Here is a 27333-nt window from a genome sequence, read left to right on the forward strand (position 1 = left end):
TGTTATTTTTGCCTGAAATGTTCTCATTTGGTGTCCCTTTAGATCCCCTTCACCCTTCTCTTGCTGTGCTTCTAGGGGCTCACCGTCATGGACTGCCTCAGCAGGCTTTTCTGCCCTTGGCCTCTCAGTTGAGTTTGGCTTTTGGGAGGCCTGAGCGGGAGATTTAGAGGGTGAGAGGTGGGATAGTTACAGTATTGATTGCCTCGCTTCGTCCCTGTCAGGATGCCATTGATTGCTTCCCTCTACCCTACCCTGGTTGGGTTTCCTTCACACTCCTGATTGTCCTTAGCCTCACTTCTTAGAAAGTCATGTTGTTAAGTTCACCTTATTTTCCATTTGACTGTGCCATCTTTTTCCTGCTGGGACCTTGATTAATATAACCACACACTTTCCAATGCATACACCCTGCCCGCCCCCCCCGCCCCACACACACTTTCCTATGAAACCCATCTTATTTTTCATGATCTCATACAAATGTCACTTTCTCTGTGGAACTATATTTAATTCCCCTTTACCCTTCTTCCTTCCCCTTCTCAGCAGGCTGCATTGACTGTTCTGCCTTCTAAGGACCCACAGCTCCTTCTCTTTTTGCTGTCTTAGCACTTACCACAGTGAAAAATAGTTACGTGTGTGGATCCAGAACTTTATACTAGACAGTGTCCATGTGACATTCTCTGCTGGCTGTTTGGCTTGGTACATAGTGGGTGGCTTGGTACTTGCTGCTTGGATGAATGATTGCCTAGTGAGTATGGATGAATAGTAGACTGATGATGGGTGTTTCTGCTTTCAGTTACATGCATTATCATTTTTTAAATTTTTTTTTTAAATTTAAGGACAGTTGCTTTACAGACCTTTGTTGTTTTCTGTCAAGCCTCAACATGAATCAGCATAGATATACGTATATCCCCTCCCTTCTGAACCTCCCTCCCATCTCTCTTCCTATCCCACCCCTCTAGGTTGGTACAGTACCATTTCTGTTTACAACTCTCCTTTCTACTCTTTCTTGGTCCTCTTGATATCCTACAGCATCTGCTCGTGTCTTCTTTCTTGATTCTTTTCCCTTGGTCTTCATGTCACTCTGCTCTTCTGATTATCTTCTTATTTCTGATAACTGCTTCATGCTTTCTCTTCCTTACTTCTAGCTTCCTGGAAGACTGTAGCTCTATTTGTATCCTTTGTTGTGCTTTGCATGTAGATACTCAGTTAATGGAAAGAGTCTGCCTGCAGTGAGGGAGACCTGGGTTCAATCCCTGTGTCGGGAAGATCCGCCCGAGGAGGAAATGGCAACCCACTCCAGTATTCTTGCCTGGAGAATCCCATGGATGGAGGAGCCTAGCAGGCTACAGTCCATGGGGTCACAAAGAGTCGGACACGACTGAACGACTTCACTTTCACTTTCTTTCACTCAGTTAATAATTGCTACTGATCTTAAAGCCTTATCCTGCTCTATTCATTCTCCAGAAAGAATGCTCATTTCAGGCTCCTGTATTTTAAAATTCTCCTCCAACGTTTTTCCATCCTGTCTCTCATCCCTTATCATCCTTTCTGAAGGGTGACGTCTCACATTCCTATCGGTACTGTTCTGCTCATATTTCTGTTAGAGTAGTCACCACCAGACCCTGAGTAGTCGGGGCTGAGGATTCTTATCCGTGCTTCCTAGTATTCTCCGCACCTAGCACAAGACCTTAAAATTCCTGTATAGTCATTGAGTGTCTATGGAGCGAATAAATAAATTCTTGAATTAATACTGTCAGTTGGTATTCATTATGTAGTTAATGGATTACTTTTTCTGTCTCTCTCCTGTGGAATCCAAGAGGGACACTGGTTTAGACAGTAAGTTCTCAAACTTTTCTGTCTCAGAACCCCTTTACATTGTTAAAAGCTATTGATGTTCACAACAACCTATGAATGGAAAACAAAACAGAACTATTGAGGACGCCATGAGCTTTTGTTATGTGGCATTTATCTATTGTTATATGTGAGACTGATAGATAGGAAGAAGACATCACATTAGGAATTCAAGCAGGGAAAATTTTTTTAAATATTTAGGAAGAAAACATCACATTAGTGATTCAAGTAGGGAAAAATTTTCAAATATTAATTAATGTAAAATGTTATAAGAAACCTATTTCATGTTAATGTAACATATTTTTGTGAAAAATAACTATTTTCTCAAATAAAATAATGTGGGGAAGAGAGTGGCACCATCTTACATTTTTGTACCTCTCTAACGTCTGGTTTAATAGAAGGCAGCTCTATTCTCATATCTGCTTCTTTATAGAATCTATTGTGATAGAAAGAAAAGCTGGCCTTACAAAGATATATAGTTGAAAAAGGAAAGATTGTTTAAATAATTTTCAGAAAATTTTGTGGATATTCTAGAATTGCAGATATACTACACCAAATTTACAAGAGGTAATTTCTTACAGGTAATTGCAGTGTAGAACATGAAACCATATCATTGAATTTTCCACATTCTGGTACATTAAAGACCATTGATCTCTCTTGCACTTTGGCTCTTTTACACACACATTATTTTATAGCATTTTACATTCGTCACTTGGACAATAATGGTTCTCTGAATTATGCAGATTTTCCAAATGTTGACACATGTTATACAATATAACAAACCACATTTGTTGATATCCCCACTGTTATCATTAGAAATCTTTACATATTAGAATGTAAAGATATAGAGGCAGATACGAGCTTTCCAAAATTATGATTTCACATGAAAACTTGAGTTTTGATTTTGACAAAACAAATAGCTGTTTTCCTTGAAGTGATAGGCTCACTTTATTCTTTTTCTTTTTGGAAAGAATGTATGAAGGACCATATGCTTTCAGTTGTCTTTCCAGTAAAAGTCATACCGTTGAGTATGAAGAGTATTCTACCCAATCTAGGGGTGGGATTGCATTGTCTGTAGGATTGTTCCCTGATCACCGTAGTTGGGTGACATGTGGCTAGAGTAGTGATTTCCAGAAGTGAAAGTGGAGACTGGAGATTTAGTTACCTAGTCATTATGTTGGAGCCTAAGTAGTAAATTTCTAAGGAAATATAAGAGTGATCATCCAGGAAAATAATATAGAATGAGTGAGAAGAGGGTTGAAGGCAGAGCTGTAAAGAACACATCCAGTTAGGGATATGAAGAAGTAGAGAATCTAAAGAAAGAGCCGGAAAGAGTTTTTACTGAATTAATAATTAACAATGCCCCAAAGCCTTAAGGTCAGCAAACAGATATTTCCTTCTTACACTTCATCACCTAAAACAAAACCTGAATTGCCTCTGCTACTCTATTTCCTTGTCCGCAAATGGTCATCTGAATTTCTAATACACTTTCTTCAAGCATCTGTCCTCTGACTCTATATTTTTTAATTGGTGCATCTTTTTTTTCATCCTCCTCCTCCTTTTGTTAATTTTTATGTTTTCTCAACAGAAGGAATCTTCAGCATATGAGAATATGGGCTAGGAGTTTAGAAACCCCCAAGGAAAGATCCATGGCTGTGGTGTGGGAGTTGCTTTATTTGGAAGTACAGCCTTCCGTGTCAGGGTGGACCCACCAGGGAATGGCTCCTTACCTGGCAGGCTGGAAGTCTGCCTCATGGAAAATAAGAGTAGTCTATCAGTGCCTTTCCATGTGCTCAGCTGAATTTGTAAACATTGATGCAGTGTTTAAGCCTCAGGAAGGCTGCATTTCCAAAGAAAGCCAAACCATAAATATTTCTGGTGGTTTTATATTTCATGGTTTTTGTACAAATCTCAGGGAGAGCTGTTTATTTTCTATTTGTGACCTCTGGTCCTGCAGCAGTTATGCTTTATTCCGTACTCTCCTGCAATGGTATCTTGCAATAGATTTCTCAATTTTGGATCCATTTGATTGAATTGATTCATATAATTAAAATGCTCTTTTCACATTGCTTTCTTATTCTATCTTTGTAATACTGTAGAGCTCAAAAATTTGTTTAACAAGAAACATACTATTTAAAGGAAATCTCAGGAAAACCTTCTTCAGTATTTATAGTGTTATAAAAGTAGACGTCGATTCCCAGCTGGTTTTTATCCAAGTTTCACTATACAGATGGCTGTATATACTGCCCTTCAAATCCCTACGGGAGATTTATAATGTCTTCCCTCTTCCTCCTTTAATAACTGGTTTCAATGTCTAATAGTCATCACGAATGTGGAATTTTTTTCTCAGGTCTGACTTAAATCTCCCCACCTGCATGTTAACCATATTTCTTTGTCCTTTGACCTCAATAGAGGTGGGGAACTAGCAGTAATTATTACTCATATATTTCTTTTTCTCTTGAAAGACAATGCTTCATCCCTTGTACAAATCAGTGATAGTAATAGACTCAAATTTCCCAGAGAAAAATGCTTGTCTATTAATTCCACATGAAACAGACATTATTTTATTTCAGAACCAAGAGACTATTTAAAAAGTAATATAACACATTTCTAGAAGATTCATATCATAACATTAGTAGAATAAAAAGTAATTGTCTATCCCCTCCCACGCCCACCCCCCCCCACCCCCCCGGCACCAACCCCACCATCATCTTACTCTTCAGTGTAGCCTTTGTTCCTAAATTAGTATCTTGACTTCCAGGCCTTTTTCTGCATAATTAGGTAAGAAAGTAAGTAAATAAGCTAGTAAACCAACAATGAGCAAAATAAAGGTGTGTACTAAGAGCATGGCAATGTGGTTTCCATTGTGACTTCTTTTCTCTCTCTCTTATTAGAGTTTTGGCTACCCAGCATAAAAATACCATGAAGGAAACTTAATTATACAGTTGTGCCAGGTTTTAAACATTATATGTATACTTTAAAATTTATGTTAAATTAGGTTAAATTTGATCACGTTTAAAGTGTGTGGCTATATTGATACAACCATGGAAAACCAGCCGTATTAACTTAAGTATACCCATCTGATCCACTGGTTTCACAACTGGGCATGTGTCCAATGGAAGCGAGTCTACCAAAAGGTGTGTGGTAGACTGTTCACAGCCTCGTTATTTATAATGACCCTAAATATCCTTCAAAGTAGAGTGGGTAGAGCAGCAGTTATAGTTGTATAGAACAATACAACTCTGGAAGGGAAAAAAAAGATTGAGATTTTGGACGATGTTGAACTAAAGAAGCTAGACACAAAATAGTGTATCTGTGTATATGACATTCAAAAGCAAACAAAAAATTAGCTGTACTGAGAGAGTTAAAAGTAATGGTTTGCTGTTGTAGGATTATTGATTAGGTAGTTGTCGAGGGAATCTTCTAGAGCGCTGGATATATTCCATACCTTGATCTGGGTGGTGGTTACGTGGATAGATGTATGTGTAAAAAGTAACTGAGCTACATACGTAAGATGTGTATGCTTTATTTTATGTTACATTCCTCACTTTCCCTCTCCATTATACCTGAGGCCTCTGAGTCTGAAATTGGTTATATCTTCTAGGTAAGTGGCCCCTCTTTGTTGCAGTGCCTTGTCACATATTCCAGGCAAAGTTTTTGGAGGAGGGGAGGAAGTTTATTTTTACTGTTTGTTTTGCTCCATGATTTAATATTTTTCTAGTCCTATATTACCTCCCAGGAATTTATACTTCAATTAAAAAAATTTTTTTAGTGCATCACCATAGTATTATTATATATTAAAAAGCCAGAATTCTGTTATAGTTATAATTGCCTGAATATTCTCCCTTCTGTTATTTCTGTTTCCTGGTTTAACTAAGTACAGTTATATTTCCAAACTGGAAATTTTATTTAGGCTATATTCTAATATGTATGGATTTATATAGCTGTATATCTTTTTCATAACTGGGGAAATTTGAGTACAGGCTTTCTTCTTGGGATAATGAGAATGTTCTGAAATTATATAGTGGTGATGATTACATAACTCTGAGTGTACTAAAAACCACTGGATTGTACATTTTAAGGGTGAATTTTATGATATGTGAGTTATATCTCTATAAAGCTCATGTTAAAAAAGAAGCTCTTAGGGACTTCCCTGTGAGCCAGTGGCCAAGACTCTGTATTCCCAATGCAGGGGGTCCTGGTTCGATCCCTGGTCAGGGAACTAGATCCCACAGGCTGTAACTAAGAGTTCTCATGCTGCTATGAAGATTCAATATGCTGAGTGCTGCAACTATGACCTGGTGCAGCCAAATAAATAAACAAAATGATTAAAAAAAAAGAAGAAGAAGGTCTTAGTAATAAAGGTATTATGGTAAAAAAAATAAAATTCAGGACTTCCCTGTAGCTTGAATGGTAAAGAATCTACCTGCAGTGCAGGAGACCCAGGTTCAGTCCCTCAGTTGGGAAGATCCCCTGGAGAAGGGAATTGCAATCCACTCCAGTATTCTTGCCTGGAGAATCCCATGGACAGAGAAGCCTGGCGGGCTACAGACCATGGGGTCGCAAAGAGTCAGCAATTCAACCAAAGTTTAGAGATAAATCAAGAAAATCTCCTAAAATGTAGAAAGAACGGGGCATTGAAAATATGATACAAAAAGCACAATATATAGAGAACCAAATCAGGAGACCCAAGAACTATTGAAAGTTTTAGAAAGAGAGAAAAAGCAGAGGACAGGAAATTAGTAAGGAAAGAATGTGAGACTTCCCAGATGTGAAGAAAAACATATCAAATAGTAGAACAGGCTTAACTGAAAAGCAAGTGGAAAGAATAAAAACCCTCTAAACTAGACATCATCACTATGACTCCTCAGAGTACAAGGGAATGAGAAGATGCTATGAACCTCTAGATGGAAAAAAGGAAGCTCGTCTACAAAGGAACAAAAATAGGACTAGCACAGGTTTCTTATGAGCAATGCTCAGCCAGAAGATAATGAAGCAATGCATTATTTTCAACCTTGAATTATAGATCTGGATAAGTTATTATTAAACTTGGAGGGCAAGAAAAAACCTTTTTAGAGATAAAAAGAACTTGGCTTTCCACACACCTTTTCTGAGGAGGTTACTTGATATTGTCCAGCAAAACAAGGCAGCATAGCAGGAAAGAAAAATCAGAAATATGACCAAACAGTGTTCAAATAGAGGAAAGCAACAGAGTCAGTTCCAGGCTGCTGATTACACAGAAAGGCCTAGAGAACAGTCCGCCCATGATGGGACTAGAGAATGAGGGAGTTTGGTTGTAAAGTATTCAGGGAGGGGAAAAAGCAAAACAAAATACCCCCCAACTCAACTATACCTCAGTTAAAAACATCAGCAACAACATAACCTGGACTTCAAAGATGAGACAGTGTATTTGAAATTAGGAGACTTTACAGCTTTGATTAAGGCAGGGAATGCAACTCCCCCATCCCCTTAGAAAAAACCCATAAGCGTTCCAGGACCAAAGTATATGTGTAAGGAAATGCAGTCATAATTTGTGCCTTGGGTCTGTCATTAATAGTTACATAGTTCATTATGATGGAAACACAATTGACTGCTTTTGAACTGTTTGAATCAAGCTATACAAAAAGCGCATAAAGCCTTCCCTGGTGGTTCAGTGGCAGAGAAATCTGCCTGCCAGTGCAGGAGACATGAGTTCGATCCCTGGTCTGGGAAGACCCCACACGCTGCAGAACAACCAGACCCATGGGCCACAATTATTGAGCCTGTGCCCTAGAGCCTGGGAACTGCAACTACTGAGTCCGGGCACGCTAGAGCCCATGCCCCGCAACCAGAGGAGCCACGGGGAGAGAAGTCTGCACACGGCAACTGGAGAGGCACCCCACCCACCGCACCTGGAGAAAGCCCACACAGCAACAGAGACCCAGCACATCCAGAGTAAATAAATAAAGTTATTTTTTAAAAAGCACATAAGACTAAATTATGGCCATAAAACAAAATATAAATGCTATCCATCTTGACCAGATGAAAACGAAAGTACAGATGATTTGAAAGATGAAAGGGGGAAATACACAGTAGAGGGAAGGGCAAAGAGGGATTAATATCCTCTGCTTAGAAGACGAAAAGCCATAGGATAGCATCTGTAATTGACAGAACAAAGAAGAAAGTTTAAGAATGTAGTGTAAATTACGGAGATAACCAACAAATGGGGAGGAATGGTGCTCGAAGCCTCTATCAGCTTAGAGACTATCTCAAGGATCTCTTTGTTGTGTATTTCTTTCCCTTTTTAATTCCTTTTTGTCTTTCTGATGAAATGAGATGAGAATGTAAACCTATGTGTTCAGTCTACCCTCTGAACCTTTTGTACATTATTTAAAGAACTCCAAAACCATCTTTTGTACACAAGAGCTTTCTTATGTCAACTATTGAATTAACACTGGAAATTTTCGCTGACCATGCTGCCTACCAACCTGTAGTTTTGTTTTAGTAGCACCGCCACCTGTGTCTACATGTTAGTATGAGCGCTTTTGCTGTAATTTACATGCATTCCTGGAAAACTTGTTTTGCAAAATCACATACTGGTTATCAGGGCTCATGATAAAACATATCATTAGCAGAAGCCCATTTAAAAATCTATACAAATTTATAATTAGAGCACTAACCAAGAAAAACAATAAAAATCTTGATTAAAATACTAGCACAGTTAAAAAGGTATGCCAGTTTCCTATCGATAAAGAAATGTTACAGTGTGTTTGGGACTTCATGTGAACAAAAGAGTTGAAGGTAGCCCACTGGAAGGGAATCTAAAGAGAAGCTGAGGCTGTTTGTTTATGGACGCAAAGGCAAAATGCCCTGAAGATCAGGGAGGACCGAACAGGAAGCACTTCCAAGACAGGGCATATGGCCAAGCAGAGCTAAGAGGGAGAACTGGAAATGCGGGCAGGACTCAGCTCCTCTTACTGCTTGCACTGTTCAGCGATGTTTATTTACTTTGTGTTCAGCTGCTCCTATTTGGTGGCACAGGATGTTAAAATAACGAGAAAAGTGACAAATGAATAGGTGTGACTTTTTGTGTAATATTAAAAGTATTCCTGTTTGCCAGTTGTGTGTTGGTTAATAAACCAGAGTTTTAGCAGAACATGTTATATTTAATTATTTTAATATGATTTGCCTTTATTATATTAGAAAATAATTAAAAAGGAGACAAATGAAATGCTGATATTTGAATTCTGGGAATACATGTCTTAAGACATAACTTTGTTTATTCAAATTTCACATACTGGGTTTTCATTCACAGTTTCATGACAATGATGAATAAAAAACATGCATGACAGTATTATTATTTGTTATAGAGTTTTTTTTTTTAAGAAAACATTTAGTAGCTAAATTAGACAAAATTTTTGATGGTTGCTTTCTACCATTAAGACACACTTTGAGGGATTAAGTCAAATCTAGCACTGACAGACTGCTCTTTTTTGTTGTTGTTAAGAAAATCAACAAAAAATCATATATGTGTAAATATTTTTAAATATATCTTACCAAGCCACAAAACAGGTTCAGAAGGTTCAGTTCAGTTCAGTCACTCAGTCATGTATGACTCTTTGTGACCCCATGAATTGCAGCACGCCAGGCCTCCCTGTCCATCACCAACTCCTGGAGTTTACTCAAACTCATGTCCATTGAGTCGGTGATGCCATCCAACTGTCTCATCCTCTGCCGTCTCCTTCTCCTCTCACCCTCAATCTTTCCCAGCATCAGGGTCTTTTCAAATGAGTCAGCTCTTCGCATGAGGTGGCCAAAGTATTGGAGTTTCAGCTTCAGCATCAGTCCTTCTACTGAACACCCAAGACTGATCTCCTTTAGGATGGACTGGTTGGATCTCCTTGCAGTCCAAGGGACTCTTATGAATCTTCTTTAACTCCACCGTTCAAAAGCATCAATTTTTCAGCGCTCAGCTTTCTTTATAGTCCAACTCTCACATCCATACATGACTACTGGGAAAACCATAGCCTTGACTAGACAGACCTTTGTTGGCAAAGTAATGTCTCTGCTTTTTAATATGCTGTCTAGGTTGGTCATAACTTTCCTTCCAAGGAGTAAGTGTCTTTTAATTTCATGGCTGCAGTCTAGTTTATCAAATGTATGTAGTAAATAGAAAGATAATTTCCATAATTCATTTGAATTCAATGGAATTAAATATTATAAGGATCATAGACAATATTAAAATATTAAATCATTTTATTTTCTAAATCTGTCCCCTTTCTCCCAAGCAATAATTCTATTTTACTATTTCAAAATATACTTAGAATTAATGTTGTTAAAGTTTTCTGTTTTTTTCTTAACTAAAAATCAGAAGCCTGTTTCTGAAAAACTATAAAAAAAAAACAAAGCCTAGTAGATTTTCTTACTTGAAAACTAGTTTTCAAATTTCAAAATTGCCCCTTTTCACAGAGTTGCTATGTATTATGTCTTGATGTAAAAATAACCCTTGTTTTTATGACTGAAAAAAAATGTGTTGGCAAGCCTTCTTGGGTTGACATTTTTAAATCACTATGTAAATCTACCTGAGAAGTTTTTTTTTTCTTGGTAATATGAGATATGAATAAATGTTCTGTCTATTACTTTTTCATCACCTGGTCCTAGTTGCTTGCGGTTTTAGTTAAAATGAACTGAGAAGTTTTCTCAAGTTAATTAGTCTTATTATGTAACATTTTTAATAGTCAATTAGTTAATTTGACTTGTTTTATGTAGGATTCTGATTAAACTTATATTTTAAAATGTCACTAGTCTATATATTAAAGCATTTGTGTAAAGTACTCTTTTAATAAATTTAAATTACCATGTTTTGGATTTTTACCAAAAACCTCCTGCTTTCATGACACATATAAAGAAGTGTTAGTGGCTTGTGTATGTAAGGAGAAGATATGCAGTGACTAGAGCAGCAAGGGTGAATAATCACTAATTCACAATGTAGTATTCTGTTGGCATTTCCTGTTGTGAAATATAGCCATTTGTTCCTTTGGATCTCATGCTTTATGTTGGAAGGTGGTGTTATGTGAATATGCTTGTTGAGTCCAAGTCTGAGATTGGAAGATGCTAACTGAATAAAGTTTAACTATATTTTTGAACTGAAGACATTCTTATCTCTAAGTTGAACATACGGTTATTGCAGTTGAAATCTAAACAGACCTGATGACTTTCTCTGATGATTCCCATTTTTTCAGAGCTCTCTAAAGGGCAGTTATGTTATGAATGGATTGTGTGTATCCTGAGCCTTTTTAGTTTCTTCTCCTTCAGGTCCTGGAGGTAGGGTTGGAGAGGTAGGCAGTTACGTACCACATAGACCCTTTCACGGTTTCCAGACTCTTTAGCTGTTGCCTTAGCAGTCCTTGTCGCAGTAGTGATTGCGTGATTGTCCATGTGATTGTTCTGTGACTGTCTCTCTCGGTCAGCAGAGCCTTGTGTGTCCAGGGACTGCACTGCCATCAACTGCAGCACCGTGTTTAAAGAAATCAGTGGTGCTCACTGCAGTGTCAGATCTGAACCCATCTCACGTGAAAATTTGTTTTCATGTATTTAATGTGTCAGAAGATGTTCTTGTGTAAAAATGTTCATCCTCTGCACAAAAGATCCCATCCCCTAAGAGAGTGACATGTAATGAGCTGGATTAATTAGATCATCATTCCGGGAGTCATTTGTCTTCTTTATTTGTCGGCCATGAGGACAGACTTTTCTCTGATTTGTTCATGGGCTTATGCTTAGCAGCAAGAACAGTCCCTAGCACCAAAACATGTGTTGAACCAATGGATTAGTAAAAGTTAATGGTACTCTTAACTCAATAATAAGAAAGCAAACAATAAAAATGAGCAAAGGATTTGAACAGACACTTCACCAAAAAAGATACAGGGTGGCAAATAGGCACATGAAAAGATGAACAACATTACTAGTCATTAAAAAATCCAAATTAAAACCCCAGTAAAATGGTGCTGGATAACCTATTAGACTGGTTAAAACAAAAATACGTGGCAATACCAAGGCTATTGTGGATGTGAGGCAACAGAACTCTCATTTGTCACTAGTAGGACAGCTCACTTTGGAAATTAGTTTGTTAGTTGCTTGTAAAGTTAAGCATACATTTAGCATATGACCCAGCAACCCTAGAAATTTACTTATGAAAAAACTAAAGTCGTATGTCCACAGACACATACGCACATAAAATACTATATGAAGATGTTTGTGAAGTTTTTATTCATAATTTCTAAAAATTGGAAACAACCCAAATGATCATAAACTGGTGAATGGATAAGTTTAAACAAACTGTGGTTCATACAACAGGTTACTACTCAACAAGAAAATACAGCAAACTGATAGAAGCAACAACATGAATGAGCACAAATACCTTATGCTCAAGTAAAAGAAGCTAGACTCAAAAGGCTGTGTGCTGCATGATTCCATTTATAGAACATTCTGGAGAGGAATAACTATGGGACAGAAACCAGAAAAACACAGACAAGTGTTCACCAAGGACTGGGGATGGGAAAAGAGAACTGACTACAAAAGGGGGAACTTCTGGGAGCAAAGGAAATAATCTATTTTGATTGTGACTGTGTTTTTGTCAAAATTCATAGAACTATTTTGAGAACACCCTGAACCAGAAAAGAGTGAATTTTACTGTATGTAAATTATACCTTAATCAAGCCAACTTAAAACCAAGCAAAGAAGGGATTAATGAGGCTTTTCTCTGTTAGTACTTAAGCTAGCAAATTATTAGCTTGCTGCTTGAGAATCAGGAATGAACTATGCTTTACCAAGGGACCAAAGAAACTAGTGAGACTCAGCTCTGTACTATTCATTTCCACTGTTCTCCCCCCACCAACTGTTCTTATTGTTTGAAAATGAAAGTTGCTCAGTCATGTCTGACTAACCCTACGGACTATACAAGTCCATGGAATTCTCCAGGCCAGAATACTGGAGTGGGTAGCCTTTCCCTTCTCCAGGGGATCTTCACAACCCAGGGATCAAACCCAGGTCTCCCTCATTGAAGGTAAGTTCCTAACCAGCTGAGCCACAAGGGAAGCCAAGAATTCTGGAGTGGGTAGCCTGTCCCTTCTCCAGCGGAACTTCCCAATCCAGGAATTGAACCAGGGTCTCCTGCATCACAGGCGGATTCTTTACCAACTGAGCTATCAGGGAAGCCCCATATAAGTGGTTAATAAGGCACTTTAGAATCCTTAATCTCTTCAAAATATTCAATAAAAAGGTAGAATTTACTACAGGCTTGTAAGTTTCTTGTGACAAGGTCTTTATTTTTTGTGTATTATAATCTGTAGCAAAACCACTAATTGAACTCTCACTTGTTTGCTACCCCATAGGGTTGCTGTGAAAATCAGAAGAGGGCATGTGCTAAATAAATGCAGGTAGTTTTGTTGCCAAATATTAACAAACCTAGGCATAGCAAGCAAACCTGGATTTTAGGCATCAGAGGGTAAACCGGGAAGACAGTGAGGCTGAAATGTACAGGACGGATTTACTGGCCTTGCATCTGTGTTTGGCTCCGTTGCGCTCTTCTTGCCCAGTGAGGAGAAACTGTGGTGTTCTGGAGTTCTTCCCATTGCATTGATGAAGGGCAGGAATGAGATCTGACATAATAGAATGGGAAGTGACTAAATGGAAGGAGTGCTGTTTAGGAAAACGCTGGACTTAGAGGTCTGAAAGACTGACTCTTCAACAGGGTTTGTTTGTGTTTTTGGTACTCCAGTCTTTAATAAGGTGAGAGTCTTGTTCTAGATCTAGGTGACCATGGTTGTAAATGTGTTGTCACCCATATGAAACCCTTTCTTTTAATATCTCACCTCCCAGGGTTTTTTCCACTCTGGTTCTCCATACATTTTTGCTCCAACAACAGTCTGCTTTTATGCTCAAGGATATTGTCATAAACCCATTGATATCAGTGATAAAGTTTTAGCTGTAGTCCTAACAGATTTCTCCTTTGCTTTATATACATAACACACACAATCGGAAACCTTGCCTTTTTGGCTCTTAGATTGCTATATCATATGTCTTGGAGATGTACTCCACGTTGAGCCCAAGAAATATTTATTCATAAGACTTTATTTGAGAACTCATTTATGGGGTATTGCAGAGTTATGAAATGAATCCTACTAGCAATATGGCTTTGGCAAGACCACTTAACATCTGTTTTCTTGCTTGCAAAATGCAGTTGGTAGTTTCAGGCTTGCTGTTGTCACTGTGTTGTTTTAAGGGTCACAAAAGCTTAGGGAAGCTTGCAGTTGACTCTGAAGTTTTGTGCTAATGGGAGATGGTGAAGAACGGGGAGGCCTGGCATGCTGCAGTCCGTGGGTCACAAGAGTCGGACACGACCGAGCAACTGAACAACGGCAACAGCAAGGCAGTAGCAGTATTAATGGCATGCTCCTCTTTATTTTCACCGCTCCCAGAAGAGGGTACACTGATAAATTGTATGTTTTTCCAGGGAGAGTCACTCCGGGGCAGCTCATGTCCTATATTCAGCTCTTCAAGAACAACCGCAAATCCCTAGGGAATCACTGTGGGCTCCTACAGCTTGGGCTGGCCACTGTTCAAACTCTGAGACACCCACAGACGGCCAAGTGGGACAACTTTCTGGCTTTTGAAAGGCTCCTTCTCCAGGTATGTTGCTCTGGGAGCTTCTTGGGATATTAATAATTAAAGTTTTTACTTCCAGGGAAAAATTTAATATTTATTATAATCTGAGTAATAAATCATATTGTTGACATGTGCCTTATATCATATTCTGTAAGTGCCCCCAATTTAAAATGCAAGTAGCAGCTTTTTCTATACCTACTTTTTTTTTTTCCTCTTGACAGTAATGTCTTTGGCTTCTCACTTAATACTTAGATAAATGTTTTCTTTGAGTACTAAACTTTGAAAACCTCTTTTCGATTTTATGCCGTTTGGACCTTTCTTAATCTTCATGGCATCTTTATTCAATTCTTGCTACTTTTCCTGTAACATATGCTACTTTTTACACTTCTTCTGACAATAGTTTCTAATCCTTAACAACATATAATAACGTGGCTTAAAATGATGTTTAGTAAAGATGAAAGGGAGGCAAACTCCCTTTGTAGTTTTATGAAGAGATATGTACATGGGGTATGGCCTTTTCATTATTGTTAAAATATTTGCATGGGATACTTAAAAAAACATGTATTTTTAAAAATATAAGGTATTCTGAAGCACAAAATATTATGACTGGATATTTATGTATTTTACACATAGATTCAATATAATTTAGTAATTTTTTATATTTATATGCTTTTTCATTAAAGAAATAAAACTAGAGGTAAAGTTGAAGCATCTCTGATACTTAACCCGTTACACGCTCTGATTCTCCTTTTTCCTTTCCTGGGGTAATCAGAAGCTTGATACCTTGTTTCTATATATTTATTAAAAACTTATTTTTCCATAAATAATACAGAATATTGTGCTATGGGTTTTACTTTTTATGTAAGTGATGTCATATTATAAGTATCCCTGAACAACCTGCTTTTTCCTCTCAGCATTCTGTTTTTAAGATAATCCAAATTGACATATACAGATTTAATTGTATGAATATCCAAAAACTTGTCCAATCCATATTGATGTATAGCTAGACTGTTCCATATTTGTGTGTGTGTGTGGTTAGAAAGAATGAGATGAATATCCTGGAGCTTGTCTTCTGGTTTACATGTGAGAGAGTGTCTCTAGGACACATACCTTGGAGAGGATTGTTAAATTTGTTGACCATGCATGTTGATGAGTTTAAAAATACCTGTGACCAAACTGACCACTAGGTTTTTCATGGGTATTTTAATGATTCTAATACCGTATGTAAATTGAATTTTCTAATTGCTTACTGGTATATTGGAATAGTCTTGACTTTTGATTGGTGATCACATGTCTGACAGCCTTGCATTTTGTATTTATATTTGTTATCCAATTTTTTTAAAAAAAAGTTCTTTGGAGGATAATTGCTTTACAATGTTGTGTCAGTTTCTGCCACACAACAATGTGAATCAGTAATAAGTATACACATATTCCTTCTTCTTGAATCTCCCTCCAACTTCCCACCTCCCTCCCCATCCTACCCACTCTAGGTTGTTACAGAGCACTGGGCTGAGCTTGTTTTCCTGTTTCTTGCTGTGTCATTGGTTCTCCTGTATTTCCTCTGCAGGCAGTAATATCTGTAAATAATAACAGTTTTGTTTCTTCCTTTCCACATGTGGTAGCACTTTCTTTTTTAAAAAATTTTAATTGGAGGCTAATTACTTTACAATATTGTAGTGGTTTTTGCCATTCATTGACAGGAATCAGCCATGGTTGTACACATGTTCCCCATCCTGAACCCCCCTCCCACCTCCCTACCCATCCCATCCCTCAGGGTCATCTCAGTGTGATAGCTCTTTCTTAGTGCACTGACCAGGCATACTAAAACTTGCAATGAAAATAGGTGTTTTCATCTTATTCCTGACTATAAAGAAAATGTTCTAAAGTTTTACTGTTAAATATTATTTTTTAAGTTTCTTCTTAATTATATTTTGCTGAGTAATTATTATTGCTATTTTTGTCATGCATAAGTATTGAATTTCACATAATGCAGAGTCTGAATTTTTAGATGTATATATATATATATGGGCTTCCCAGGTGGCACTAGTGGTAAAGAACCCACTTGCCAGTGCAGGAGACATAAGAGACACAGGTTTGATCCCTGGGTCGGGAAGATCCCCTGGAGGAGGGCATGGCAACCCACTCCAGTATTCTTGCCTGGAGAATCCCCATGGACAGAGGAGTCTGGTGGACCGCAGTCCATGGGGTTGCAGAGTCGAACATGACTGCACGCAGACACACGTGCAGTGGGGTTTACTGTGGTAAACCCTGTGAAGAATTCATAAGCAAAAAGACTTCTTTTGGTAGCCTATGAAGAATTATTTTTTTATATTCTAGCAAGAAAGTTTGATTTAGCTTCCTCAATTAAACGGGAATAAAGTACCTACATCATAATGTTATCAGGATTGAACGAGATTGCATATGTATATCACTAAGTTATACTGCTTAACATATAGTAAATGCTCAGTCGGTATTAGTCATTATTCTTTTAGCTGAGTCAGAAATATTGCAGATGCCTGTCAGTTTACTTTATGTGAATAATGGTTTTAATATATTCTCACCTAGATTTTGTTTTTCTAAATTAAAATTTATTAAGGGATAATGAGACTGTTACATAGAAATATGTTACCATCTTTTTAACTTACTATTTGATGATGTTTGACAGTATTTTTCTTTAAATCCAGATTTAAATGCCATTTCTACACTGTATATCTGATGTTATTATGCTAATTGTTTCAAAGAAAAAATTTTATTGATCATAACTTGGTGGTGGTTATGAAACGATTGCAAAGTGTATAGGAGAGGAAGCATCTGTGTTGATGCTTTCTGAAAGCATGCTTTATAAATATGTATGTGATACCCATCTCCAGTTATTTTTTAGGTAAAAATTTACATTTCTAAATAAAAAAAATCCAACTTGGAAAATGGCTTTTAAATAAAATGTAAATGATTTATAGAGCCACTCAAGATTTCCCAGGTAAATGTCGCTTTAGTTTTAACTGTTCTCGTCTTTGTAGTGAAAAGTAGGCACGGCGTCTTGTCGGTTGCCAAAGTAGTTTTTAATAGATAGAATTAGTTTTCTTTATGAGATACTAAATTTCAGAGTATCTGTTCTTTAACAGATGAAGTTTAACTAAACCAAATGACAGGATGTCTGCTTGTCCTGTAGCAAATTGATGAGTTTTACCTTCTCAGTGCTCTAGTGCTTCTGTTAGGTCCCCCAGCCAGATAGCTGGGCTTGGAATATAATGGCTCATTTTAGGTCTGTTCCTGACTTCGTGAGCACCCTGGGAGGTCCTGACTTGTCACTTGCAAAGTGCTGGCAATATTATTTCGATAAAGAGTGAGGGAGGAAGCCGAAAATGGTGATCCCTAAATTCAGGCCAGAGTGTTGTTGACATTTATGGAGATTTTTCATAGGATTTTTCCTGAGAAGAAAAATTGTGGAGCGTGCTTAAAAGAAAACCTCTTGTTTCTTTACTTTCTACTCTTAACACTTCTGAAAACAAATGTGTAGGAGTTTTTCCCACACCAGGCAATCCTCCAGCTCACTCCTGGGTGTCACACACTGGAGGTGTCCTGTAATTCAATTATGACTGACTAAATGGACCCCACAGGTTGTGGGCCCAGTCCCACAAGACTGCTCCCCACTGTAGACATCCATTACAAGTCTGGGCCTCTGATACTTCTGACCAACCCACTATCAATCAGGTTTCCCATGCCTCACCCCCACCCCCACCTCCTTGGGTTCCATAATGTGTTATAATGGCTCACAAAACTCAAGGAAACATTTATTTAGGTTTACTGGGTCCTTAGAGCTCAGGTAAGGTCCGAAAGGGTCCTGAGAGCAGGAGCTTCTGTTCCCATGGAGTTGGGGTGTCCCACCCTCCCAGCACATGCATGTGTTTATCAACCCCAAAAGCTTGTGAACTCTGTACTCTAGGGATTTTTTTTTTTTTTTTTTTTTTTTTTTTACTCTAGGGATTTTTATGGAGGCTTCATCTCCTAGGCATGATTAATAAGTTAGTCTCTAGCTCTTCTCCCCTCCCTGGAGGATGGAGGGTGGGTATGTAACCGAAAGTCCAAGCTTCTGTTCTTGGCTTGGCCTTTCTGGTGACAGCCCCCATCCAGGAGCTACCCAGGAGCCCACCAGTAACCCCCTCATTAGAACAAAAGATGCTCCTATCACCCAGGAAATTCCTAGAGATTTAGGACTTCTGTGTGCCAGGAGTCAGGGTCCAAGACCAAATATTGGAAACAAAGATATTCCTGGCACCGTGTTGATCAGGAAATTACAAGGGCTTATGTGCCTGGAACTTTGGGCAGAGACCAAATATGTGTTTTTAACTGCGAAGGCAAGTTATTAGGAGGAAACACCCCCCATCCCCCAACACACACATAGATTCCCACAAGGAGAGGTTCTTTCTAGGCATGCTGTTGGTCTGTTTCTGACCCTTTATTCCCTCCTTTCTTAGGGAGAGGGAGTTTTATTCAGTTAGCAAGTTCAGGACAAGTGAATGGGCTCAGCTCTCTTTTCTCCTCCTGGGAGTTGTCCTGCGTGCGGGGGGCAATGTGAGGCTCAGCTCTTTGAGAGTCAGAATCTGCCCTCATTGGCTGGCAGCCTCTTCTTTTTCTACCCTTCTTATTCTTTATTCTGGTAGCTTGGTTATTTTGAATGAAATGTCAAATATTTGGGAGAAAAGGTTAAATGGGGATTTATCAGTTATATCTTTGGACATTTGTATTAAGCAGTTGTATATAAAGAGAGGTAGGAATGAACATAATACAGAAGAAAACTTTTTTATGACTGAGCTGAAAATAGTGAAAGTCATTTTCCATGCTGAAAAGAAAAGGGGCATATTTGGCTTGAAGAATACTACCATTTCTATTGATTCTAAGAAATCCTTTGTTTCACATTTCTGAAATTGGGATGCATCTTGGAATCAGTGTCATTTCTCAGTTTAAGTGCAGTATTTTTTTTTTTACCCCTGCTAGGGTACATCAAATAGCAGTGTGTGTTACAGTCAGTTGTGTCTGAGAGTCAGCGAACTTGGGTTTTGAAGGTAGAAAGTCAATGAAAATTTCCCCAGACCTTGGGTCTGACTTGGTACCTTTCTTACTGCTCTTTTGGCAAAGCCGTTGTGTTAAAACTGTGACATTTGAGTGGCAGCTTGCCTTCACTGTTCATGAAAAGTAAAAGACAGTGAAAGTCGCTCAGTCGTGTCCAACTCTTTGTGACCCCATGGACTAAACAGTCCATGGAATTCTCCAGGCCAGAATACTGGAGTGGGTCGCCTTTCCCGTCCCCAGGGGATCTTCCCAGCCCAGGGATCAAACCCAGTTCTTCCGCCTTGCAGGCGGATTTGTTACCAGCTGAGTCACAAGGGAAGCTCAGGAATGCTGGAGGGGTAGCCTATCCCTTCTCTAGTGGATCTTTGAATTGACCCACGAATTGAACTGGGGTCTCCTGCATTGCAGGCAGATTCTTTACCAGCTGAGCTATCAGGGAAGCCCGATCGTGAGTATGATAGAAAGATTTGTCACTTGGAGTAGTTATCTCACTGTAGTACCTTTCATAAGTTAAGTTGGTCTTTCTTTTATGCAAATTTGTGACTATTAGACAATGCTGTGAATACATCATGATAGTTTAAGCGGTACTGAACATTCTCCTAAACTGCTCTCAGACCAAGGAATAGATGCTTTGGGGAAGATCTCTTAGCTGGTGCTACCAAATCCTTAGATTAAGATTTTTATGAGTGGATTCCTGGTAGCTTAAGAATGTGACTTAGCTTGGATCCCTAAATATAAGTTGTGTGATATTTGAAATATATATTAATTTATGGTACTAATGTACAAATATTTGAATATTAAATTTGCTTATTTTTAACCTGTTTTGTGTATGTTGTTGTGAAGTTGCGAAGTCGTGTCTGACTCTTTATGACCTCATGGACTGCAGCACGTCAGGCTTGCCTGTCCTTCAGTATCTCCTGGAGTTTGTTCAAACTCGTGTCCATTGAGTCAGTGATGCCATCCAACCATCTCATCCTCTGTTGCCCCCTTCGCCTCCTGCCCTCAGTCTTTCCCAGCATCCCTACTCATCCCAGCCAATGAGTTAGCTCTTTGCATCAGATATCCAAAGTATTGGAGCTTCAACTTCAGCCTCAGTCCTTCCAATGAATATTCAGGGTTGGTTTCCTTTAGGATTGACTGGTTTGATCTCCTTGTGGGCCAAGGGATTCTCAAGACTCTTCTCCAGCACCACAATTTGAAATCATCAATTCTTTCGTGCTCAGCCTTCTCATTTTAATTAAAATAAAATGTGTAAGACATTTTATTTACAGCTGTCAATTTCTCATTGGGAGCTAAAAGTTAGTTAGAACAATATACCTGAAATTAGTTAACGTTATTTAAGAAATATATGTACCCAGAAACACTATTTAGAACAAGTGAAAACCAAAAAAAAATCTTTTAAATAAAAAGGCTATACTATCTTTCAACTTCTGTAACCATTTGTTTTGTTTTTCATCTCTTCTCTGTATGGCCCCAGGTTCTCTTTCTTCCTGGTTTTGGAGTGTTCCACATTATTGCTAGATGTTAAATATTAATCCTAGGAGTAGAGTTACAGATCTCCTCTTCCTAAGCGTGAACACATGCATGCACATACACACAAACACACACATGTTCTTTTATCCTGTCCCATGTATAGCAGGCCTAAATAAAGAAAACTAGAGCTAAAGCAACTTGATTCTGACAAATAGGGAGCCTTGGGGCTTAACAATTGTTAATCTCTCTTATTAGAATGTTCTTTTCCAGCTCTTCTCATGGCTGGTCAGATTAAAACTGAAATGCCACTTCCTCAGGGAAGCCTTCCCTGGATAGCTTTTCCCTGAGAAGCCTTCCCTGAGAAGCTCCAAAACTTTGGAGCTTCAGCATCAGTCCTTCCAATGAATATTCAGGGTTGACTTCCTTTAAGATTGACTGGTGTGATCTCCTTGCTGTCCAGGAGACTCTCAAGAGTCTTCTCCAGCACCATGATTCAAAAGCATCGTTTCTTTGATGCTCAACCTTCTTCATGGTCCAACTCTCACATCCGTACATAACTACTGGAAAAACTATTGCTTTGACTATATGGACCTTTGTCACCAAAGTGATGCTTCTGCTTTTTAATATGCTATCTTGGTTTGTCATATCTTTCTTTCCAGGGAGCAAGCGTCTTAATTTCATGGCTGCAGTCACCATCTGCAGTGATTTTGGAGCCCAAGAAAAGAAATTCTGTCACTGTTTTCGTTTTCCCCCATCTATTTGCCATGAAGTGATGAGATCAGATGCCATGATCTTAGTTTTTGAATGTTGAATTTTAAGCCAGCTTTTTCACTCTCCTCTATCACCCTCATCAAGAGGCTCTTTAGTTCCTCTTCAGTTTCTGCCATTAGACTGGTATCATCTGCATCTCTGAGGTTGTTGATATTTCTCCTGGCAATTTTGATTCCAGCTTGTGATTCATCCAACTTGGCATTTCACATGATGTACTCTGCATATAAATTAAATAAGCAAGGAGACAGTATACAGCCTTGATGTACTCCTTTCCCAATTTTGAACCAGTCCACTTTTCCATGTGTGGTTCTAATTTTTGCTTCTTGACCTGCATATAGATTTCTCTGGAGACAGGTAAGGTGATCTGGTATTCTCATTTCTTGATTGGCTTGCAGTAATTGGATGAAGATTTGAGTGGTTTGCCTGAGTCTTAAAGGATATCTTGCCCCATGGCCTTAAGGACAGAGGCTTCTTAATGTCCCTACCACCTAGTGTCACCTTTTTACGTACATATTATGTGATCACCCAAAATAATGACAGTGATTTGCAGTTAGCCTACCAGCCTAATGCGACCAAGTTCTCGTGAGTGAGAAATGAGTAGGATTATGTGGGCCACCTTCAGGCTGTGCAGTGAAAGGACAGGTATGTGCTTTTCCCACACTTTCTTTGTGTTGAAATGTTAAGAATAGGATGTGGCTGACTTGAATTATGAGAGGAAGCTGCTGTGTTGAAGATATTTGATGGAAAGATGGAAGAACCATAACTGGTTTGCTGAAGATGGTGTAAACACCAGACCAGCCCTGGACTCCTGACCTGGTCTTCATGTGAGTGAGAAATATATTCCTACTTGGTGTAAGCCACTGCAGTTTTGAGTTTCAGTGATAGCGGCCAAGCATTCTAATTCACACGGCCATCTTTCAGTATAATTTTCATCACAGAAGTCTGTGCTGTGAGTCTTGTAATTCTGATCATTTATGATCTCATGGGGAAGTGATCCCCATAATGGAGTGTCTTGATATTTGTACTCTTAAACATCCCTAGATTCTGAGTTATTTGGAAGTAGTGTAGGAGATTTAACTTATTTTTATGAAACACTAAATTGTTAGAGTTTAAAATTTTTTCCACAGAAATTTATGGGTAAATTTCCAGATGAAAGACATTTGTAATTAAAGAGATCTGAGTAGCCTAAGATGTTGGTTCTTAAGGGGCTCATGTAATTAGACTCTTATATTAACTCAAAAGACCTCTATTCCTCTCTTTCCCCACAGTTCAGAACACCTGGGGAGACACTGCCTCATTGGTAGATGGAATAAACTTTGCTGGTCCTCAGAAATATAAATCATCTCTTCATCACTTTCTGCCTCCTCCAGGGAAGCTCTGCCCTCTAGTTCCTTGCCAAGAGAGGTGTCACTTCCAGATGGTGGAGGGAAAAACTCAGACGCATTTTCCAAAAGAAAATATTCTGTTCCATTTCATATAATAACAATCTATTGAACACATGCTGTTTGCCAGATAGTGAAGTTATAAAGCCAAAGCGTGTATGGTTTCTTGGGTGAGTGTTCAGCTTATTCTGTGATGTGGATGAGATGTCAGTACTTAGTACCATTTGTGCTATTTCAGGGATACAGGACCAAGTAGGATTTCCAGGCCTGGTCTGAGTACCTGAGTACTGCATTTATAGTATTTTAAAAACACATTTCTTGAACTGCTGATTTAACCTTGAAGACTGTATAGCAGAGGTTGGACAAGTTATGAACTTGACCATGGTCCTACCACTGGAGTCAGAACCAGGTTAAAACCCAGACATGTCTGATACTGAAGCCCTGCCTCCACTGCTGTGTAGGGCTGGCACGTTTTTCCTGGGGCTTGGCATCCAGTGGCTGTCGGCCACTTTCTTCTCATGCTCCACCCAGCCTTGTTCTCAGGCGTGAGTGTGAAGAAGTTCTCAAAGCACAGTGACTGCGTAATTCACTCATTAAGATTTCAGTTTATGTCATTTAAATTGATAACTTTCTCTGTGAGTACTGAGGTCATGTAAATGTGTTTTTCACTAATTTGTTTGTATTGATACATCTATAAATTTGGCATCCGGGTTAGAATTTCATCTTGAGCTCTGCTCCTCAGCAAGCCTTTTATTGAAACCGCATGAGACTTACACATTTCTCTGTAAAGATACAGCGTCTCTATTTCACTTTTATCCCACAGAATATTTTATTTTAATCTGGTTCTTCTCTTCTATCACATTAAGGTATTATGTTTTTGAATAATAAAAGAGAAAGACACATGGAAAATAGAAAAATACCCCTGAACTTTTTGTTCCTTTGCCCAGGGAGGGCACGTTGCCAGGTTTTGGAGTTAGGTGAATTCGTGCCAAGCATCTGATTAGAAAGTGAGAGTTGAATATATAGGCTAAGTAAACTCTTGCTTTTAAACTGGGTTTGCCTTAGAAGCAGTGATATCATATGTTATTCCAGCTGGAAGCTAGAGCTAGTAATCAGACAAAGTAAGCTCAAGGCTAGCAATTTTGGTTCTAGTGTTTTGTGGGTCTACCAAAAAAGTTTCAAATACAGACTTTATGCCAGTGGCCAAAGGCACATCTGGGTGGGGCTTTGTTTTGTGAAAAATAAGAAGGGTACAGCCATTCTGGTTCGCTTGACCAAAAGGGAAATAATAATGGTTCGTGCTTCCCTGCATGGACTGAATCTTCTGTCCAAGCCTCTCCCTCCAGCTGTTTTACTCTGCTGGCCACTCCAATGCTGGTGTTCTTTTTTCCTTATTTAAACATCTGGGTTTTTAAGAATGGAAGGCAATAGCACTGTCTCATTGATGTTTTCTTTTTATAGTGTCCGTCAGTCTTGGAGAAACCAAGTCTTGCTTAGGCCCCTTCACAGGATGCCTTGGGTGCAACCTGATGGCAGGTCTTTCTGAAGGAAGCCTGTGCCTGCCTGTATGTGTAGTCACTCAGTCTAGTCAGATTCTTTTCAACCCCATGGACGGTAGCCTGCCAGGCTCCTCTATCCATGGGATTTTTCAGACAGGAGTGCTGGAGGTGTGTTGCCATTTCCTTCGCCAAGGGATCTTCCTGACCCAGGGATCGAACCTGCATCTCCAGTGTTCCCTGCATTGCAGGTGGATTCTTTATCTCCTGAGCCATTGGGAAATTCAGCCTATGCCTAGGCTGGCTGAGTGTCTCAAAGACCCCAGTGCTTCACTTCTGACGTAGAATATCTAAGGTGCTAGAGACTTGCTTAACATCACTAATGAGTACCTGAGACCAGATGGTAGGCTTGAGCCTGGGTGTGGAGAAATCTAAAAAGTTTTCTATTTTTGACCACTCTCAAAGAGTTGCATGAAAGGAATCATTTATTGAGGATGTTTTTTTTTAATGGAGGAGAACAGTACTACTGATCCTCAAAAGTAGGATCTTTGTTTTGTTCAGGATTGGTTCAGATTTGTTCAGGATCTCAAGTTTCTTCCTGATGAGGGACACTGCGGATTGGCCCACACTTGGTTCACCCTAGCACCGTGGCCAACTGTGGGTGCCCTGGCCACACCCTCGTTACTTCCATCTGTGCTTCTAAGGTCAGGGGCTCAAAGCAGAAGAACAAGAGGACTGAGTGGAAGCTGAGCAGTCTGTCCCTTTTTCTCCAGGAAGTGTTGGCCCTTGGAGAGGAGAACATCAAATGATCGCATCTCCTAAGGCAGATATCCCTTACGAGGGGATCTGTACATGGCACTCCTGCACCTTCTATCAAGGAGCAGTGTTAGCTATAACCTGCGGGATACTGTTACACTGTCATGTTACAAACATTATGGAAATAGTTTTTCTAGAGTAACTGATGTAATTTCATATCTGCACAGAAAAAAAAAAAAAATGCACGACAGGGCGATTCCGTGTTGGTTGTACTGTCTTTAACAGGAATTTTCCCTATCAGGGCATGTAGGAACACTGTTCTTACTTTTCTTTAATCTCCTGATTTTGAGCTCTTAAAACAAATAAGCAAAACAGTTACCAATAAGCCTATTCCTAGGGACAAAATGTGTTAAAAATTGATATATTACCATGCTGCCACATGGAGCTATTTCTCTTATTATTATCATTATATATTTTTAAATCTATTGCGGTTTGACAAAATGAGTACAAAAGATTCCTTTTTACTTAGTCCAGGTAGAGTTGATATAGTCTTTTTTCTTTCTAAGTGAGTTGTTTTGTTCAGTGTTGCTGTTTTGTTTGATATGTTAGTAAGTGTTTTAAGTTGGTTTTCCTTGCAATGTTTTGTTTAAATGAAAAAAAACTAAGGAAATGAGATAGGAAAAACATTTTTAAGGTAATTTTGTTTGACAGATTTCTTTTTTCTTTTGCTCCTAGAAAATTTTTTTAAATAAAGATTATAGTCTAAGTGAGAAAAGATACATTACCAATAATCCCATAATATATCTCTCTAGAGGAAAGCTGCCTATTTAAATAGGATAAAGTACAATAACCAAGGCATGGGTTACCAGCACTCAACTGACAAGAATAGTTTGTAATGACACCCACCTGATTGAAATTCTCTTTATGAATAATTACTATACTGATTGTGAAAAGGACTAATTCATTGTGTTCTTGCTTAACATGATAAAAGAGGAAAAAAAGGAAAATATAGATCAAATTTTAGAAGCAAAGGTATTTCACTTTTGTACAGGTGAAATTACCTCTAAATGAAGATCATTTCTTATGTACCCAGAATATAAAATCTGTCTGCTTAACCGACAGATATTTATTGGGCACCTACTAGACACCAGACACCATCTTGGCACTGAGGCTGCGTCAGTAAACAAGTAAAACAAGGCCTCTGCTGTTGTGGCACTTACATCATATGATGAGTCAAGTCAAGCAACAGACAGTTAAATAAGGAGCCTGCAGTCAGCACAGATTTTGAGCATCTTGGGACTTCCCTGGTGGTCCAGTGGCTAAGAATCCCCTTGTAATGCAGGGGACCTGGGTTTGATCCTTGGTTGGGGAACTAAGACCCCACATGCAGAGGAGCAGCTCAGCCCATGCACCACAGCCCCTGAGCCCACGTGTCCCCGAGCCCACACACCACAGCCAGCGAGTCTGCCACAGAGAAAGGTCCCACATGATGCAAGGGAGATACTGCGAGCCACAGCTAAGACCCGAGACAGTCAAGTAAATCAATAGTTTTTAAAAGTTTGGGCATCTGTCGAGTGTGAAGCTTCCTATTAGAAGTTAAGAAGGGTTTTTAAAAAATTAGTTTTCAATTGATAAAAGATGCATGTTTGAACTCATGAGAGATTCCTTTTGGGTGTGCCATAGCCCACTTCACATGCATCCGTGATATGCATGCTAGTTATGACTGAAAGATGGTTGCTTGCATCCGGCTCCACCTGTCAGCCACACCGACACTGACTGACTAGCGTCCTGGGACTTTCACCCATGCTTCCCCTTCACGTGGAGCTTGCTTATGTGATATCTGAGGCTCACGGTGTGTATTGGTTCACTGAAGTTAGTTCTTCACAGTTAGTGAG

The 27333-nt window shown here is 38.9% G+C and overlaps 1 protein-coding gene across 1 annotated transcript in view; it reads left to right on the forward strand.

Moving 5' to 3' along the window:
* Positions 1 to 27333, forward strand: part of SCFD2 (sec1 family domain containing 2) — a 391182-nt gene that overhangs the window by 61476 nt on the left and 302373 nt on the right. The window contains exon 4 of the mRNA XM_043906784.1: positions 14339 to 14514. Coding sequence (XP_043762719.1) covers positions 14339 to 14514 — 176 coding nt within the window. The remainder of the gene's footprint in view (positions 1 to 14338; positions 14515 to 27333) is intronic.

The sequence above is a fragment of the Cervus elaphus genome, chromosome 6 (assembly GCF_910594005.1).
Source record: "Cervus elaphus chromosome 6, mCerEla1.1, whole genome shotgun sequence".
Taxonomy (NCBI): Eukaryota; Metazoa; Chordata; class Mammalia; order Artiodactyla; family Cervidae; genus Cervus; species Cervus elaphus.